We start from the raw sequence: 20,499 nt of genomic DNA, 5'->3' as shown, positions 1-20,499 counted from the left end.
AAAGAATTTGGCTTCAAAGGTTCTTACACCTAAATGCTGATCAGGAAACGTGGGTGTGATACTGCATGCTTTAGTTTTATTAATGTTAATTATCTGCTCAAACACCACAGATAACAAAGTGCTGTTCAGTGATTAAACATAATATATCCAGGAAAGGGTTTATAATGTGTATATTAAAATAATAATGTCTTAATGAAGTGTATATATGCACAATTACATTGACAAATAATCCCATTTGCAATGTTGACATACAATGACTTGCTGTTTAAAGACTAAAGCATGAATATCATGCTTATAAAAAGTAGGTTATGGCCATGCTGACACACCAAGAGCTGGAGGTAATCTACCTTAATTCTGGTTGACAGATAAACTGATTTTAACTAATGAAACTAACTTTCTTAAAATACACTTCCTTGATCCTCTGATTAATTAATGATTTCCAGATACTTTTTGTCTTCATCTTTTCACTCATGTTGTGACTAAAGTTCATTTGGAGGCAAGCAATTCTTTATAGGTCAATTCATAATCAACATTGGCTTTTTCACCATTGTGGGAATGTTGGATTCACTTATTTTGCTTGTTAGCAAGCAAAGAAACTGCGTGCAGGTGAACAAAGGAAAACAACTTCAACATTTTTAGACTTGTGAAAAGAGAAACTAAAGTCTTCTAAGCAGCTCTGCTGGGAATCTGCAAAAGCAGCAGGCACGTTTAAGCTTCTGCAAGTCTGCTAAGGCCCGTCAGAATAAGTGGCAAATAAGACTGGGTGAGATTGTGGACACCACTGCAAGGTCACAAAGAGTCAAACAACATGATGATTAAGGGCTTTTTTTTAGATAACTCTTAAGGGGGAAATCTAATACTATATCATCTGTAGTGGGAACCAGAACATTGACATCATTTTGCACTTTTGCTTAAAAAATATTGATCAATACAAAAAAAAAAAGCTGCTGATTAGTTTTCTGGCAACAAATTACTTTTATTTATGTTTTGGGATGCGCATTTTAGACTTTTACATAAGATATGGGGTAGAGGATGAGCCCACTACAATGAGGACTACAGTCGTCAGTGTGTGGGGTCACCCGCGCAACCAGGGCTACAGAGACGAGCCACGATTACTTTCTAATTAGAAAACTGATGATCTGCATTCCTGCTTAGTTAAAGTCGACCTGTACAAACGAGTGTACTTTTTTTTTTTACATAAATAATCTCAGCTGATGTAGCACAAACAGGTGATTACAGGGATGCAGCACGGTGAATAAATACAGACTGCCCCAGTTATAACAGTGATTAAACCGCTGCCTGTCCTCCAGGTTTCTGCAGCGAGCAGAGGGGCTCAAGGAGTCAGCAGGTGGGGGTCAACACGTAGGTGGCTTACGGATGGGGGAGGACTGACGCTGGCTGCTGTTGACACCAGCGCACTGCGTCCGTCATCAAACAGGGTGCACCGACAGCGTAACCTTCACCGGAGCTCTGACGTCTGCATTATGTCTGGCCCGTGGGCCGGCTGTCACCTCGACAGGCACACTAGCAGGTAGCCTAATACCAATAAAAATGTACGAGATACAGAAAAAACAATCCAGTGTTTCTTTTGCATAATGGAGCATTTTAGTGTTTTCCCCAGCGGTCCAATTTGAGTGGCTTAAAACTGACCTTTCTCTGCTGTTTGTGTTTATTTTCAGTCGTTAAAAGCTGAGTGTTACTGGTTAATGCTGCGTGTTGACAGAAACAACAATAGAATAATAAAAGCAGAGTGGGTGAACTTCCTACATCTGATCATATATTAATGTTAGATTGAGCAAAAATGGCCTTTAACCAACTGGGGGAAGACCGTGTGGGATTTTTTAAAACTGTACCCTGGAAAAAATGTTTTGGTTTCACACGAGAATCTCTGAGTTTCCTGTGGGAGTTTTTTTGTTTAATCTGGAGTTTCCTCATTCCCCCAAAGCCTGGTGATTTCTACTTCTAGAGGGCACAGGTAGTTATGAAACAAAATACCAAAGCTGTGAAAGCACATCACTTATCTGCAGGTTACAACCCAGCAAACAGACAGCTTTTTTTTATAGGAGTGCACACCAGGACAACCTCAATGAGCAGGTGATTGATTAAAAAAAGTGAACAATCCATAAATCAGAATGAGAGCAAAAGCCAGCAGCCAGGAGAGAGAGAGACGGAGCAGAGTAATTAGGTTAAGTATCAGTAATCCCTTCAGCTCATTAAAGCGCCACAGCTTCCATTCAAGCAAACTTACAACAAACCTATTTCATCACTTAGGACAACACCGATCATATTAGTCAGAAGCATGCAGCTCAGCTCGTCCATTTCACGCCCTTCACCAGTTTTGAATGAGAGAAAAAACTCTCAGTTCACTTCCTTGTGTGGCTGCTTTCGATTGGAAGTTTCACATCTTTGCAGCGAGATAATAAAAGTTATCTATTTTACAGCCGAGACAGTAAAAATATTGTGCATCCCTGACTATGCAATCGCTGCTACAGTGTCGGTGAATGGTTTTATTTGTGCCATAAAAGATGGAGGGCTGTTAATGTGTGTCTGTGAGAGAGGGGAAAATGAAAACAGGTTATGTGGGAAATGCAGCTGTGTGCACTCCTGTGTGTGTGTCAGTTTATCTGTATTTATATTAAGTAAAGAAAAACTAGCTAGACTGGTACAGAGTCCACAGCCTGGAGGGAGTGTGAACTTGTCCTGACAGGCTGCACTGTTAGATGAGTCTGATATGATGGCAACACATACGCACACGCACGCACACGCACACACACAAGCACTGCATACAGTTTAGGCAGGGAAGTAGTGACAACACAGCGTCGCATGGTGGCTTGAGTGTCTGACCTCATACAGGACAAACAAGGACAAGGCTGGCCGCATGACAGCATAGATAGAAACCTGCAGGGTTTAATAGCTTTACAGTCGATATTACTGTAGAGAGGCTGACTCGGGGAGTAATTTAACACCGATTATTTTTAAAATATTTGGTGCAGTTCACTCTGGGGAGGACACAAAAAATAAATAAATAAAAATTGGACTTTAAATGTCCAATAAATTATAATTCTCCATACAAGCTAAAACGCTTTTCTCTGCACCACTTGTCTCCACACAGCGCATTGCACTCCTCTACCAGACATGCTCTTAAGCGTGCAAATACCTATAAACGTTATTACTACAGTGCATAGGTGTAAAACGCGGCGATTTACGCACGCGTTTAGCAATAACCGAGGCAGCTTTCAGTGTCCACGCAACAGGCTGCAGTCAAACAGGGCACATTAAATGGCTGCAGCACGGGTTAAATACGAAACTCACAGTTATTACAAATGCGTCAGGCTGCGCCAGTCTCTGCGTGCTCTGCGCTCTCTTACCTGTCCAAGTGATCCGCCGGGCTCAGACGTCTCCTCCTAAAAACGTAACGTCGGCTGAAATGTTTGTTTGATCGTTGTTTTCTGTTTTTCTGCACAGACGGGGTGTAACGCACTCAGCATTGCCTTAAAGCGAGGAGAGAGAATTAGGGGAGGGAGAAGGAGAAAAAAGGAGGGGGACGCTTGCTGGGTGAAATAAAATAAATCTGAAGCGAGTAGAAAATTTAAAAAAAGCGTGTTGCCGCAGCGGAGTGAAAGGAAGAAGAAGAAGAAGCGGGCTCTGTCTACAGGGCAGCTCAAATGCAAGTGAACACAACACTGAGAACAGATTTGTAAAAAAAAAAAAAAAATTCTGAGGGAGGGCAATGTGGAGAGGGAGGAGTTGGACGAGCGTGTGTGTGTATGTGTGTGTGTGTGTGTTTGTGTGTGTGTGTGCGTCGCTTACTTGATAACATCATTAAGGGAAATCAGAGTCACGACTGAAGGGAGGCAGGTATGAAGGTGGACCGCCATAACATGTAGCAGGTAGATAAAGCCAGCTCTATACGTGCATGTAGGTGACATCATATACATTCAGGTTCAGCGAAAGGCTTACCTGGACACGAGAACGATTCCCCAATATAATATAATATAATATAATATAATATTAGTGTCTAATGCTTGTGCTACACTACTGTGCAAAAGTCTTGAGCCACTTTAAAAAAAAATATTTTGCTAGAAGATGGGAAATACTGTGTTTACGGCCCAAAACTATTTTTCCCAATTCTGAGGAGTTTAGGAGTCAATATCTGGTGTGACCACCTTTATTCTTTAACACACCCTGAACTCTCTTAGGCAAGCTTTCTCCTAATTTATTTAAGTAGCCTCTACGAATAGTTCTCCAGGCGTTTTGAAGGCTTATTCTTGGGGTGTTGGCTGTCTTATCTTCTGTTCTCTGTCAAAATGATCTTACACTGCTTTAATAATGCTGAGGTTCGGGCTCTGAGTGGAGCTATCCATAATTTACATTGTTCTTTTGTGTGTTTCTATCCTTTGATTTTCATTCTAGTTCTTGTGTACTTTAGCCTTCGCTGGATTTCTTAAGGACATGACTGTCAAATACCATCTAAAAATTAAGTGGACAAACTACTATAATTATAAATATAGGTTTTGTTTTTAATATTTGGATGAAAAACCTTTACAGTCAAAGTCTGCCTGAAGTCTAGAACCCATGGAGATCACCAGATGCTGTGTTCTGCCAGGCCTTGACTGCAGTCACCTTCAGTTGTTTTTCTGCATTCAGTTTTGTACTAAATAACTGAAAAGCTGCTCTGTTGAGTTGAGATCAGGTGACTGACTTGGCCTTTGAAGAATATCCCATTTGTTTGCCTCTTGGGTTGCTTTTGCTTTGGGTCATTATCCATTTGCACTGTGATCATTTTTGCAGCATTTAGCTGAGCCCTGAAGTACACTTCACAACTTAAAGCTGCTTCTATCAGCAGTCACATCATCAGTAAATATCATTGACAGGCTTTGACTAGCAGCCATACGTTCCCATACCATAATATCACCTCCACCATGTTTGTCATGTGATATGCCACGCTTCAGATCGCAAGCTGTTTCTCCCCTTCTCCACACTTTTCTCTTCCTGTCATTCTGATACAACTTAGTCATTTCATTGCTTCATATATATATATATATATATATATATATATATATATATATATATATATATATATATATATATTTTTTTTTTTTTTTTTTTTTTTCTTTTTCTGAAGTGTGAAGGATCTTTTACATGTTTTTTCTTCTTGTGGCAAAGTCTAATCTGACCTTCCTGGATTTGATTGTTACTGGTAGTTTTCACCTTGCTGTAAATAATCTGTATTTACATTCTTGATTGTTGACCTTCACAATGATATGCCTCCTCGAGAGTGTTCTTGACTTTTTAGATGTTAGAGTTGTTTTTCTTAACTATAGAAATAACTTTAGTTTTCTTCTGTGGTCTTTTCAGGCTTTTTGGTGTCGCCGATCTGGTCAGTACATTCATTGTTTTTAACAATTCACCAGATTGTTTATTCGGTGACTGCTAAAGTTTATGCCATCTCTCTGATAGATTTATTTTGATGACGACCTCTCTCTCTTTGGGCCTCCTTTTCAAAAATATAAAGCTTTAAAGTATAAATTTAACACTTTGAATCGAGTTACATGCCTTGTCTGACCATGAAACTACTTATCAGAAGCCTCTGAAAATGGGGGGCTGTTTATAAAAACGACTGTGGTATAGTACAGAGGCTACCATAGCAATAGTGAAGTGATACCATGTTTTTAATACACTTTTAAAAAAGTGTGTTAAAATGTTAGTTCCTTAAAAATACCTAAAATGATTTGTTGTTTAGCCTAATTATCTGCAAGTGTGCTCATTTTGAGTTAAACTAGCATTCAAACAAGGTACACTGGAGTAATATACGCCTGCTTATCAGGATTTTAGATTCCTGTCAACAACCTTATACATTTCTAAAAGTTACTAGTATTAAATCAAAGAGTAGCCAATAACTTTTCACAATCTGGTAAACTCCAAATAATAATTTTCCATTTGCTGTGCTAAACATTTATTTAATATTTTATACACATCAAAATTTTCCGAGGTGCTTTTAATGATGATCTTAATACTACCCAACCGAATTCAAGAAAAAGCTATTACCTCCGTGAGTATCAGGAAGTTGCTGTTTCATTAAGGTTGCTTCAGCGCTCCCTGCTGGTTTTTCAAAGGGTCTGCACGTGCAACACAAAAGCGTGCACTCTTTTGTGTTGCATTTGCAGACAAAAGGATATCAGCGAGGAAAAAGGAGACATCTCCATTTGGGAAGAACAGAAGAGCAATTCAGCAGATGCAACAGCATTTGTTTTATATTAAAAACAAAAAGCAAAACAGACACATTCAGTAATTGTACAACTTTAGCAGCTAATGTTATACATTGAGGTATCTAAAAAAAACTCCATTCTCATTTTCTGTTACTAAAAAGACACTTGAGATCACAGGTACATTTCGAAATGTACACACCGCAGACCAGACAATGATTTGGCAAACATATAGATTATTAATCACAAGAAACAGTGTTTGTTTTCTTAAATAGAAAAACATATTAAAGTGTACCTTTGCAACAAAGAGGAATAAAACAACAATTTGTTGTTTTAGCTACATTATATTAGGAGTTCAGGTAGGTTCAATATGTAGTGTTGAAGGTTAAGTACCATCACTGAGACCGATATAGCTTGCCTTTCTGTGAGTCCATGTGGGAAAGAAATATAATCAATATAAATAATGTGTCGTTTAAGACTGTTCAATAGGACATCTGTGGAAGGTATATGCTAAAAATAACTCGGATATATGAAACCAGACAAGGCAGAAGTTGGCACACTTAGCATTAAGACACCCCACTGCTCGTACCCATCGCTACCACTGTTCCACATTGTCTAAATAGTCCTCTAAAGTGCTATTCTCATCCAGATCCCACCAGTCTGGGAGTGGCACTTCAGATGCCACGCTGTCCTCAGCAGGCTTTTCTCTCCGCCGCTCCTCGGTTACAACAGAGCGGCTGTTGGTGGGACGCGGCGTTTCTGTGGGCTTCAGCTGCCTCCCTTGGTTTGTTCTGAGCCCACCACGGAGCCGCCTCCTCTCCTGTTGTCGCCTCTCCCTGGCCTGCCTGCGCTCCTGCTGCCTCGCCAACTGGAAACGCTGCAGGAAAAGGTCGCGGGCGTACTCGTATAGCTCTACGTCCCATCGGTTCAGCTGGCGGATTCTGCGCTGCGTCTCTGGAGGTACCTCCACGCTGGAGGCGCGTGTGCCGTTGAGCTGCGTGAAGGGCGCGATGAACTCCAAGTTGAAGGTGCGCTCGAACAAGTACTGGGTCTTACGCTGGTACTCGGTCAGTCCAAAGAAGGCCATGCCCCGCAGGTTGCGTTTGGCGCTCTCCAAAAGCACTGCCCAGCGCTCCTCCTCGCTCATGGTGGAAACGTTGTAGCAGCCAACCAGGCTGAGGTCAGCCAGCATGCGGGTCTGCCGGTTGTTGGCTAGGTTGTAGGGACAGTCCATGAACTCCTGCAGGGAGCAGCCTGACCAGTCATCTCCTGAATAGCAGCTTGGCAGCTCTGACAGCGTTGGTGAACGTCCATCACACACGTGTAATGAGGCCTTCCACGTGGCGCCGCGCTGTACGTGACGCCACTCACTCAAGTAGCGTGATACAGGGTCTCTTAAGATGGTGATATAATAATAGTTCCTGCTGGAGAGAAACAGACACAATTAGATCAGTAATAAAGTTGTAACTAACAATGTTCTGATTTTTTATTTCATTTAGAGCTGAAGTATTTGATTTTACTTTCGTTCATACAGTTTTTCCTGGCTCACAGTGGGTTTGTATACAGTTTAATCAATGGGTGTGTGTTACCTTTACTCAACGGAAGTCTGTGCATTTTCCTGCTGTTTTATGGCTATTATGATCTAAAGTTGAACACTGACAGTATCAGAGTTTTCCTTCAGTGGAAGGTCTAAACCCGTTTGGTTGGTGCCAAAAAACTTTATCAAAACAAAACAAAAAAACTGCTTCATAATGTTTGGAGAAGGTGAGAGTGGTGAGCAGTAAAGAAGATGCTGATAAATGCAAGAAACCATCTTTAAACCTAAAGCGACCATTTATGACCCCGTTATATTTTACACAGGATACTTCTGTATTGTCTCTATGCGCTTCTATCATACCTGTGCTGTTTCCTTTATCAATGAGAGATATTTTAAAATGTTCTACTGTAATTTAGTTGTGGTTTTTAAACTTTCTTTGAGTTTTGGCATCACAGTCTCACCAGATCTTTTTGCCATACTTGGCTGGTTTATAGGGGATGAGTTACCTCAAACTCCACCTGCCTCTAAAGCTGCTAAATGTTCATTCACACGGGTCAGTACGAGGGATATATTGATAATACATATAAGATTTGAGTAGAAATGCAAACATTAGCCACTTTTCCCTAGAAAGCAGGAAGTTTGTCCATGGCGTGCCCGTCTGTTCTGTTTGTACTTCAGGATATTTCTGAATCTAAATCTATTAGTCTTGTTTCGCTGCAAAACATTACAATACAGGGATTAGAAGTGGAAAACTAAAATAAAATCAAAGCACATAATTGACCCCTGGCAACTTTCCATTATCCCTGCCACACCAGTGAATTAGTTCCTTTAAAAACAACTCATGCATCGCTTCTCAGTCACCTTGAAGTTGAAATGCATCATGCTCAGCAAACATACTGACCCGTCTTTCTTTTTTTTACATTTCCATGTACTGCAGCACCATGCACTTTGCATACCTGGAATGTACAAGCAATCATAGCTAAACATAGAACAATTACAACAAATTGCTGTGGCATTACAAAGGTTTTCCTGCGTGCATAATTAATTTTTTTAAGTGGTGTTTAATTTACTCAAACTTTAAATACACTTTTGTTGGGATTGTTGTAAAGCAAACTACAGTGGGGCAAAAAAGTATTTAGTCAGCCACCGATTGTGCAAGTTCCCCCACTTAAAATGATGACAGAGGTCAGTAATTTGCACCAGAGGTACACTTCAACTGTGAGAGACAGAATGTGAAAAAAAAATCCATGAATCCACATGGTAGGATTTGTAAAGAATTTATTCGTAAATCAGGGTGGAAAATAAGTAAACAACTAGACTGTGCAATTGGTGGAAAAACTGGACTATAGTGAATGAATACGTTTTTTTCCTGCATACAATCACGAGCTCTGATTTAAAAAGTGTTAAAAAGTTTTTCCAACTATTTTTAAGTGGGGTTTAATTTACTCAAGCATAAAACAATCTTTTGTTTACAAAGCTGACAGGAAAATGCGCAATTATCTTAAATAAAGCAACAGACAAGCTTAATTACGAAGTGATTACCCCATTAAGACTGGGGGGAAACCTCTGGTGAAAGGCAGCAGACCCACTGAGCCCCCCTTTTTTTCACCAACCTGGGCAGACTCCTCGGAGCCTCTCGGGAGTCCATGCGTGATGGGACACAGCTAGTCAGCTCAGTCCAGTCTGCGTGGAGGCCGCAGCTCCATCCGGTGGAGAAACGGGAGAAGAGCCAGGTTTCCTTTTTACCTGGACGGAAACAGGTACACTTCTTCTGACCTGCGTGACACTCGCAGGGTCTCTCTAGCTGGATATTTCTCACCAGATGTCGCCCGAAGGTCGTCCCCCCTGTCTTCTGAATGTGCAGAAACACTATGACATCGTCCCCTTTGATATTGAAGTCTACGACGCGATTTAAGTCTTCTTTGGTGAAGTTAAAACGGGGGACAAACCGGGCCATAGCGCCGTCTTCCGCAATGTACGGATCCTTCTGAAACCCGTCCGGGAGTTCGCTGTCCCCGCCCCGGGACCCAGTCGCTTTGCCGCTGTTAAACCAGGATCCCAGCCGGTGCAGCGCCTGGCACTCAGACCTGCTCGGGCACACATACTGGACCATAATTACGCCAAAGAGCATAACCATGAGCAGGACGATCAGAAGCCTGTGGTGGCTGCTGCTGCTGGATTTCTCATCCATCTTCCAGGGACGGACAGCAGACCATCACTCTGGCAGTCTGGACTCCGGTCTCAGACGGGGGAGGATCTCGGGGAGCAGCGTGTGTGTGTCCGACGGATGAAGCCAAAACAACAACAATGAGTCTGTTAGGCAGCCAGAGAGTCAGGAAATCAAAGCACGACGAGCTCAGCGTTTCCCCGGAATATAAGCGACGCCCAGCGCGGCTCTCCGTTAAAGCCGCCGTGTGGTCCTTTCATGAGTTTCCATCGGCCCCATAAAGCCAACAGTTCTCTGAACACAGCCCACCGCGTCCGGCGCGGCCATCGATTCTTGACCTTTCTACCCAGCAGCCTCCGCGCTCAGTGTGGCAAGAACAATTACGTCATCCAGCAACGTCCCAATCAAGAGCCGCGACAGGGTCTGCGCCTCTTCCTGACCATGGAAAGCATTATGAACACTGTTCCCTCTAAACTGCGCGACACGGTCTACGCACAAAGAATTCCAACCTGAATTCAAATTAAAATATACACACAGCAAGTCATTCTGTGCTGTTTTGCAGTGTGAGTCAGTGAGTGACCGGTGACTGGCGGCTCCAGCCAATGACAAGATTCACATTTGTATATCAGTTTTCAGTTTTATTTGTCATATGCAAGTTAGCACAGGGTCAACATTTCAGTGAAATGTGTTTGAGGAGCAGCAGTCACTCAGCAGCATGATACAGTAGAATAAAATAAAATAAAATAAAATAATAAAAAAAATAGAAAAATAGTAAGGAGCAAAATATTAGAGAGACGTGGTAAAAGAGAAAAGATGACTAAATATATATGTATCTATAAATATAAATATATGTACACTAGTGATTATAGTATAGATTAGAGTATCAAAGCGGAAGACACACTAATGACAACTCGTCCAACCACTGGAAATGTGAGTAGGGAAGTCGAAAAATTTAAAGTAAAGTTTAGGGTCTCAGTCAGATTTTTGCACAGCTAGTGTCATTTATTTACAATTTTAATTTGTGGATACTGATCAATAAATACTGTCACTACTTTATGAGTAGTAGAAATACAAATAATTGTGTCATTATCAGAGATGGGAATAACGGCCATTACTTTTTTCAGTAACTAGTAATCTAAATAATTACCATTTCAATCATTACAACGCTGTTTTATATTGTTATTATTGTATTACATTGTTGCTTTTTAATGCCATTTTTATATTGTTAAGCACTTTATTGTGTGGATGCTTTAAGCATCCACACTATTGAGTTCCTGTTTCTCTTTATTGTGTGGATGCCTGAATAGGCATCCACACTATTGAGATCCTGTTTCTCTTTATTCTTTATTCCACTATTTTATTCTAGTTGCTTCCGTACACTTTTTGGCACTTAACTACTCCCTCAGTTTTCAGCCGATTTTCTCCGTTCAAACTCTAAACTGTTCTGCTCTTTCTGCTAATGTGCGCTATGACTTTTGGTGTTTATTACTATTATACTTTTTAAAATATTACACTTTTTTCCTTTAATTTGTCCCATTGAAATGAATGGGAAACTTCCACAATTCTGCTAAAACTTTCTTGTCTTTGAAACTTAACTACTGCCTCATACTTTCACCTAGAAACTCCATTCAAACTATAAAACGTTCTCAAATGACTGGGCTATTCCTGTGTGATTCAGCTTTTTCAGATCTTCTACCGTTTTCATCTTATCTCTCTTTAAGTCTTCAGTGGCAAAATTGTGATTTTTCAGAAAATACATGCGTTGCTATGGTTGCTATGCAATTAACTCAGAGGGGACAGTGAAACTGTGTGAATTTTCTCTTCATGTCCAAATAACTTCTTGCTACTTGCTCAATTTCCACTCAAGCCCCACAAATTATACATCAAAACGTAGGTATTTTTGCTGGCTTTCAGAAAATGTCACTATCATTGTTGTGGGACTCATAGATATTTTGCAAATCTCCTCAGAGTAACACAAAGTCAGAAAACTCTCCATATAAACTCAATGGAGAGTTTGTTCAGAATCACCGCTGGATTTCTCTAATGAGAGGCATTTTCAAATCGTCATATCTCCTTAACGAAGCGAAGTTAAGACATGAGGCTTGTCCCCGTATATCTTCAGACACTCCTGACGCTCACAATTCAAGAATTTCTTTCTCACCTATTACCGTTCTGAAATGAGTTAGACTTGTTTGAGGGTAGGAAATTTGTCCGTCGCTCAGATTTCATCAGATTTCAAATTCTGGAAATGAGGCACTTTTTTCTCTCATCATATCTTTTTGATGGATTTCCACAGAGCCCTGAAAATTTCCATGACTGTTCACCAAAGCCTGCTGTTTCTTATGGTGAAAGAATGATTTTGATGCTCCATATAGATTTAGAGTTACCAAAGGTTGTTTGAGAGCAAGTCAAGGCAGTTTTTGCTTCGCCTCTACTCAGTTACAGTGTATTACAAGTCATATATCTTTACTAATTTATATTTTATCTCTGAATTATGAAGACCTGAAGATTCCCCCATCTCTTCTGAACAAAACAATGTCTGAATGACCATTCTAGCCTCTACGGTTAGGAAATTATGGCCATTTGTTCGAGGGGAATCCTGAATGTCAGAAATACACTGAAGAAAACTCACACCTCTCTCTGTGTCTGTGTGTGTAAGGGCTGACTACAGCAGGTGCAGCTAATTTAACTGACCTACATATACCAAGCCCAGACTCTCCACAGCTCCTGTTCCCTTTACTGTCTGTGTATGTGTGTCTGTGTATCAATATTTCTCCTATGTTTAAGTATTACTCCTCAATCATAGTATTTCTGCTAAAGCAAAGTACTTCTACTACATCTTAGTACTTCTGCTAAATCATAGTATTTTTGAAAAATCATAGTATATTTGCCAAATCATGGTATTTGTGCAAAATCATGGTTTTGGGGCCAAATCATAATATTTCTGTTATTTTATAATATATGTGCTGAATATATTATATGTGCCAAATCATAGTATTTGTACTGAAACATAGTACTTCTGCCCAATCATATTATTTGTACTAAATGATAGTACTTGTGCCAAATCATAGTATTTGTGCCAAAGCATCGTATTTGTATGGAGTCAAAGTATTTCTTCTAAATCATAGTATTTCAATCAAATCTCAGTAGTTGTTGTTAAAACGCAGTATTATTGCAAAATCATAGTATTTGTACCCATTCATAGTATTTCTGCTAAATCATAGCATTTGTGCCAAATCATGGTATTTGTGCAAAAACATAGTATGTCTGCAAAACCATAGTATATCCCTTATGTTATAGTATTACTACTAAGGCATAGTATTTCTGCCAAATCATAGTATTTGTACTAAATCATAGTACTTGTGCCAAATCATAGTATTTGTTGCACATCATAGTATTGGAACCAAAACATAGTATTTGTCCCAAAGCATCGTATTTGTATGGAGTAATAGTATTTCTTCTAAATCATAGTATTTCAATCAAATCTCAGTAGTTGTGTTAAAATGCAGTATTATTGCCAAATCATAGTAGTTGTACCCAATCATAGTATTTTTGCCATGTCATTGTATTTGTGCCGAATCATGGTATTTTTGCCAAATCATGGTATTTGTGCCCAATTAATAATTCTGTTATGTTATAGTATTACTACTAAGTCGTAGAATATCTGTTATGTTATAGTGTATCTGCGGAATATAGTATGTGTGCCAAATCATAGTATTTATACCAAATCACAGTATTTGTGCTAAAACATAGTATTTCTGCCATATTGTGGTATTTGTGCAAGAACATTGAACTGTTATGTTATAGTATTACTACTAAGTCATAGTATTTCTGCGTTGTTATAGTATTTGTGCTAAAACGTAGTATCTCTGCCAAGTCATAGAATTACTGCAATTTCATATTTTTTTTTAGGAAATCTGTTATGTTATAGTATTACTACTAAGTCATAGTATTTCTGCCAAATCATAGTATTTGTGTGAATTTGTATACTGTAAATCACTGTATTATGTAGTGGCTTAGTAGGGGGCTAACTGTTTACTAAGTGCATCAGTGTAAATAGGTCATCTCTTGTGTTGGAGTGCCCTCTTGTGGCGCCTTTTGGGTAGTGCCTTAGTAAACGTGAACCCTGTAAGAAGTGGTATCAGACTGATTTGTAGTGGAGGAATTTGTTGCCAGTTTTCTTAATCTTTAATCTGTATGCATTTTGTAATGCATACCCTGTTCTTAATCATAGAAACCACACCATATCACCTCTCCACATCCTCCTACTGTATGCCATACCTCCCTGTACCATAGGGCATTAAACTCCACCTGTGGTAATCTAATCCCTGGATGTCAGCCTCTCTTTCTGACCGAGGATAACAGTCTATGGCAGAAATACATACAAGTACACAGCCTGATGAAGCAGACAGAAGCAGTACCTCTGATTGGTTCAGCATTTTCACCTCTTATCAGCACAAATCTCAGCCTCTTCTGCTGTTTTCATTAAAATTTTAAGCTTTTCCACCTTTTTTCAGTCACGTGAGAACCAGTTTGGCTCAATGAGTAGCTGAAAAATATCAGCCTCTTCTGCTGTTTTAGCAGGATTTCAGAGTTCAGCTTTTTCACTTGTTTTAAGCACAAATTTCAGTTTCTTTACCTCATTTCACAACAAAGTTCTTCCTCTTCACCTCTTTTCTGCTAATTTGAGCTTCTGCTCCACAGTGCACATTTTCCCTCTCATCATGTCTTTGCTTGTGACCAGAACTCATTTGGCTCAGAGGGTAGGGCACCTGCGGTGAGACCCGGTGGCAGAGGTTCGAATCCTACCTGTGACAGTTACTACACATGCACTCTGCTTTCTTGACACTCTCCAGTGTGTCATTACACATACAGCCATCTTCAGCAAGCACTTCTGCTTCTACCTCTCTTTTCAGCTCATCTTTTTGCTTCTTTACCTCTTTTCAGCAGAAATTCTTCTGATTCACAGCATTTTCGCAGGAAATGCAAATTTTTCTAGTCTTTTCTTTATCTTCAAGTTGCTTCCGTACGTTTTTCGGCGCTTAACTACTCCCTCAGTTTTCAGCCGATTTTCTCAGTTCAAATCTTAAAAAAATCTGCTCTTTCTGCTAATTCCAGCTATGACTTTTGGTGCTCATAACTTCTTACTTTTTGAGATATTGATTTTTCTTTTCATAATTTTTTGCCCTTTTTGCCATATTATCAGTGGCCTCACTGATTTTCCTTGCGGCTTGACCTGTGTTTTAGCTCAGTGAGATGGAGCATCCGTTCTCAGATGGGGAGGCCCGGTGTTAAAATCCCCGCTTATGGCAAACATTTCTTTCAGTCAACAGTTAAACTTTTTTAACTCTTTTCAACACAAATTTAAGCTTTTTCACCCCTTTTCAGCACATTTTTCAGTTTTTTTCACCACTTTTCAGCACAAATATCAGCTTTTTCAACTGTTTCAGCCAAAACCTCTCTTTCAGCAGAATTTTGCTCAATTGAACTCTTTTCAGCACCAAATTCTTCTGATTTGAACTCTTTTCAGAAAAAAGTTTTTCAGTTTTTTTTTGTATTTTCAGCAAAAACCTCTTTCAGGAGAAAATTCTGTGCTCATTCAACTCTTTTCAGTAGAAATTCTGCTGTATAAACTCTTTTCACGTAGAAATTGTGCTGATTGAACTCTTTCAGCCAGCATTTTCATCTCTTTTCAGCGAAATCCTTAATTCACCTTTCTGTAAAATTTTCAGCCTTTCCACCTCTTATCAGCCCAATTCTCCGCCAGCTTCTGCTCATTTCAGCACATTCTTCAGTCTCTCCACCTCTTCTTTGTGAGAAAGACTTGGTGGCGCAGTGAGATATGTGCCCTGCCTTGAGTACCGAGGGCCAGGTTCAAATCCTGCTCCGGGCAACATTTTTTTTTCAACCTTTTCTGCTTTTTTCAGCAGACATCTTCAGCGTTAAGGCATCCACACAGCATTTTCGCAGGAAATGCAAATTTTTCTAGTTCTTTATACTTTATTATTGTGTGGATGCTTTAAGCATCCACACTATTGAGTTCCTGTTTCTCTTTATTCTTTATACTTTTATTATTATTATTCCAGTTGCTTCCGTACACTTTTTGGCACTTAACTACTTCCACAATTTTTATGCTCTTTTCACCGTTCAAATTTTATACTATTCTGCTATTTCTGCTAATATCGCTCTGTTTTTGCTATTTTTTGCTATTATACTTTTTTTAAATATTCCACTTTTTTCCTTAATTTGTCCCATTGAAATGAATGGAAAACTTCCAAAATTCTGCTAAATTTTGCTTGTTTTTGAAACTTAACTACTTCCTCATACTTTCACCTAGAACAACCATTCAAACTTTAAAATGTTCACAAATTATTGGGCTATTCAGGTATGATTCAGCTTTTTCAAATCTTTTACTGTTTTACTTTTATGCCTCTTAAAGTTTTGAGTTGCACAATTGTGATTTTTCACAAAATACATGCGTTGTTATGGTTGCTATGCTCTTGGCTTCCAGTGTGTCACTGAAGGTTTTGCAATTTTCACTTCATGTCCGAACAACTTCTTGCTACTTGCTCAATTTTCACTCAACTTCCACAAATTATACATCAAAACGTAGGTATTTTTGCTGGCTTTCAGAAAATGTCACTATCATTGTTGTGGGATTTATAGAATTTTGGCAAATCTCCTCAGACCAACACAAGGTCTCAAAACTCTCCATATAAAGTCAATGGAGAGCTTGTTCAAAATCATCGCTGGATTTCTGTAATGAGAGGCATATTCGAATCGTCATATCTCCTTAACGAAGCGACTTTAAGACATGAGGCTTGTCCCGGTATATCTTCAGACACCCCTGACGCTCACAATTCAAGAATTTCTTTCTCACCTATTACCATTTGGCCATGAATTACGTTTGTTTGAGGGTAGGAAATTTGTCCCTCGCTCAGATTTCTTCAGATTTCAAACTGTGGAAATGAACCACTTTTTTCTCTCGTCATAACTTTTTGTTGGATTTCCACAGAGACCTGAAAGTTTCCATGATTGTTCACCAAAGCCTGCTGTCTCTTACGGTGAAAGAATGATATCGATACTCCAAATAGATTTCGAGTTAGAAAGCGTTGTTTGAGGGCAAGTCAAAGCAGTTTTTGCTTCGCTCTGCTCAGTTATGGTGCATTAGAAGTCAAATATCTTTAATAATTCATATTTTAATGATAAATTGTTAACACTGGAAGATTCCCCCATCTCTTCTGAACAAAACGGTGTAAGAATGACCGCTCTAGCCCCTACGGTTAGGAAATTATGGTCATTTGTTTGAGGGCAGTCGTCACTTCACTATGACAAATAGGCTGCAATAATCCTGTGCCTCTCTGTCCTGCGTGTGTAAAAAGGGTGCACCTGTTTTGGCGGGAAAACGTAAACAGCCACTCTGATTGGTGGATTTAAATTCGGCAGCTCTCTCCCTGTGTGTGTGTGTGTGTGTGTGTGTGTGTGTGTGTGTGTGTGTGTGTGTGTGTGTGTGTTTAATGGGAGAGAGAGGACCCTGCCCTTATTTGGCAGCATGTCATTGTAGGATTTAAATTGAATATAGTTAGACTGGTTGACTGGATTAGAGCCTGTGTTTGTGTGTCCCTCTGTGCATTTGTGTTTCAATATGCCTCCATATTTGTAATTTTGTAAGTTATTACTATTCTGCTAAATCATAGTATTTCTGGTACTTTTCGGTACTTGTGCTAAATATTTCTGCTAAATCATACTATTTCTGCTTTTCATAAGATTTGTGCCTAATATAGTATTTCTGCTAAATTATAGTATTTATTCTTTTTATAGGATTTGTGCCTAACATAATATTTCTGCTAAATTATAGTATTTCTGCTTTTTATACTATTTGTGCCTAATATAGTATTTCTGCTTTTTATAGGATTTGTGCTTAATATAGTATTTCTGCTAAATTATAGTATTTCTGCTTTTTATAGGATTTGTGCTAAAACATAGTATTTCTACTAAATGTAGTATTTATGCTTAATCATAGTATTTCTATATATTTCTGCCAGGTCCCCAGGCAGCCAATCCTCTGTGAGGACTTAGACATTCAAATTTTCAAATCAGGGCCTGCACGGTTTCCCAGCCAATCATATAAGTGTCCTGAGGCATTCAAATTTGCATATTGGGGCCTTCATGGCTTCGAAGCCAGCTAATCATATCTGAGGGCTGAGGAATTCAAATCCACAAATCAGGGCCTGCACGATTTCCCAGCCAGCCAATCATGTATGTGGGCTCCAGGTATTCAAATTTGCATATTGGGGAATTCGTGGCTTCTAAGTCAACAAGTCATCCATGTCATATATCTCTAAAAATTCACATTTTAATGATAAATTGTTAACACTCGAAGATGCCCCAATCACTTCTGAACAAAACAGTGTAAGAATGATATTTGAGGGACCCTCAGCATGTTCAGCATTTTTTCAGCTGTCCATTTTGCTTTTCCAATTTTTCTTTTTAACTTATTACTATTGTGCTAAATCATACTATTTCTGCTATTTTATAAGATTTGTGCTTAATATACTATTTCTGCTATTTTATAAGATTTGTGCTTAATATACAATTTCTGCTTTTTATAGGATTTGTGCTTAATATAGTATTTCTGCTAAATTATAGTATTTCTGCTTTTTATAGTATTTGTGCTAAAACATAGTATTTCTACTAAATGTAGTGTTTATGCTTAATCATACCATTTCTGCTTTTTATAGGATTTGTGCTTAATATAGTATTTCTGCTAAATTATAGTATTTCTGCCAAATTATAATATTTGTGCTAAAACATAGTCTTAATTTAAAATTACAATATTCATAGTTCATCACAGTGTCTCTGGTAAATCACAATATTTCTGCTCTGTTGTACTATTTTTCTAAATCATAGTGTTTCTGTAATGTTTAAGTATTTTTGGCTAAATATATTCTTATCTTATACTATTTCTCCTAAATTCTTGTATTTTTGAGAAGTTATCATGTTTCTGGTAAGTTACAATATTTCTGCTAAATTCTGCTATGCTATTGTATTTCTGCCAAGTATTATGTTTCCTCTAAGATATTGCAGTTCTGCTAAGTTATTCCATTTTAGCAAAGTTCTTTTGCTTCTGCAAAGTTTTTACAATTTCTGCAACTTTTCAGCTTTTTCAGCTACTTTTTGCATACAGCTTCAGCTTTAAGCATCCACACTGCATTTTCGCAGGAAATGCAAATTTTTCTAGTTGTGTGGATGCTTTAAGCATCCACACTATTGAGTTCCTGTTTCTCTTTATTCTTTATTATTATTATTATTCTAGTTGCTTCCGTACACTTTTTGGCACTTAACTACTTCCACAATTTTCAGCCGATTTTCACCGTTCAAATTTTAAACTATTCTGCTATTTCTGCTAATTTACGCTATGATTTTTGGTATTTTTCACTATTATACTTTTTAAAATATTAAGCTTTTTTCCTTTAATTTGTCCCATTGAAATGAATGGGAAACTTCCAAAATTCTGCTAAATTTTGCTTGTTTTTGAAACTTAACTACTTCCTCATATTTTCACCTAGAACAACCATTCAAATTTTAAAATGTTCACAAATTATTGGGCTATTCAGGTATGATTCAGCTTTTTCAAATGTTTTACTGTTTTACTTTTATGCCTCTTAAAGTTTTGAGTTGCAAAATTGTGATTTTTCACAAAATACATGTGTTGTTATGGTTGCTATGCTCTTGGCTTCCAGTGTGTCACTGAAGGTTTTGCAATTTTCACTTCATGTCCGAACAACTGTTTGCTACTTGCTCAATTTTCACTCAACTTCCACAAATTATACATCAAAACGTAGGTATTTTTGCTGGCTTTCAGAAAATGTCACTATCATTGTTGTGGTATTCATAGAACTTTCGCAAATCTCCTCAGACCAACACAATGTCGGAAAACTCTCCATATAAAGTCAATGGAGAGTTTGTTCAAAATCACGGCTGGATTTCTGTAATGAGAGGCATATTCGAATCGTCATATCTCCTTAACGAAGCAAAGTTAAGACATGAGGCTTGTCCCGAATATCTTCAGACACTCCTGACGCTCACAATTCAAGAATTTCTTTCTTACCTATTACCGTTCTGAAATGAGTTGGACTTGTTTGAGGGTAGGAAATTCGTCCGTTGCTCAGATTTCTTCAGATTTCAAACTGTGGAAATGAACCACTTTTTTCTCTCGTCATAACTTTTTGTTGGATTTCCACAGAGACCTGAAAATTTCCATGACTGTTCACCAAAGCCTGCTGTCTCTTACGGTGAAAGAATGATATCGATACTCCAAATAGATTTAGAGTTAGAAAGCGTTGTTTGAGGGCAAGTCAAGGCAGTTTTTGCTTCGCTCTACTCAGTTATGGTGCATTACAAGTCAAATATCTTTAATAATTCATATTTTAATGATAAATTGTTAACACTGGAAGATTCCCCCATCTCTTCTGAACAAAACGGTGTAAGAATGACCGCTCTAGCCCCTACGGTTAGGAAATTATGGTCATTTGTTTGAGGGGAGTCGTCACTATGAGAAATAGGCTTACCTTTGCCAATAATCCCTA

General features: G+C 38.7%; 2 protein-coding genes and 1 long non-coding RNA gene across 9 annotated transcripts in view; all 3 read right to left on the bottom strand.

Annotated features, from left to right (window-relative positions):
• The window catches only part of mbnl3 (muscleblind-like splicing regulator 3), a 38,018-nt gene extending 34,319 nt beyond the window's left edge, over positions 1-3,699 (bottom strand). For all 6 annotated transcript variants that reach the window (XM_040015249.1, XM_040015253.1, XM_040015251.1 and 3 more), the window contains exon 1: positions 3,369-3,699. The gene's annotated coding sequence lies outside the window, so the exon portion shown is untranslated. The remainder of the gene's footprint in view (positions 1-3,368) is intronic.
• A 2,528-nt stretch (positions 3,700-6,227) lies between these two features.
• Positions 6,228-10,373, bottom strand: hs6st2 (heparan sulfate 6-O-sulfotransferase 2). 2 transcript variants are annotated; one of them, XM_040016365.1, is made up of 2 exons: positions 9,357-10,373; positions 6,228-7,627 (listed from the first exon to the last, which is right to left on the bottom strand). In XM_040016365.1, the coding sequence occupies exons 1-2, from the start codon at positions 9,932-9,934 to the stop codon at positions 6,802-6,804; spliced, it is 1,404 nt and encodes a 467-aa protein (XP_039872299.1). In that variant the 5' UTR covers positions 9,935-10,373; the 3' UTR covers positions 6,228-6,801. The 2 variants fall into 2 exon arrangements, with proteins under 2 accessions (XP_039872299.1, XP_039872297.1); XM_040016363.1 differs by having other exon boundaries at positions 6,228-7,630; positions 9,357-10,371.
• A 6,210-nt stretch (positions 10,374-16,583) lies between these two features.
• Positions 16,584-20,065, bottom strand: LOC120723943. Its single transcript, XR_005693837.1, has 2 exons — positions 20,022-20,065; positions 16,584-16,790 (listed from the first exon to the last, which is right to left on the bottom strand). It is a non-coding gene; the product is annotated as an uncharacterized LOC120723943 (long non-coding RNA).
• Positions 20,066-20,499: the final 434 nt, after the last annotated feature.

Source organism: Simochromis diagramma, unplaced genomic scaffold (genome assembly GCF_900408965.1).
Source record: "Simochromis diagramma unplaced genomic scaffold, fSimDia1.1 OVJJ01000685.1, whole genome shotgun sequence".
NCBI classification, from domain to species: Eukaryota; Metazoa; Chordata; class Actinopteri; order Cichliformes; family Cichlidae; genus Simochromis; species Simochromis diagramma.
Note: the sequence above shows the minus strand (reverse complement) of the source record. Positions and strands in the feature narration are given on the sequence as shown.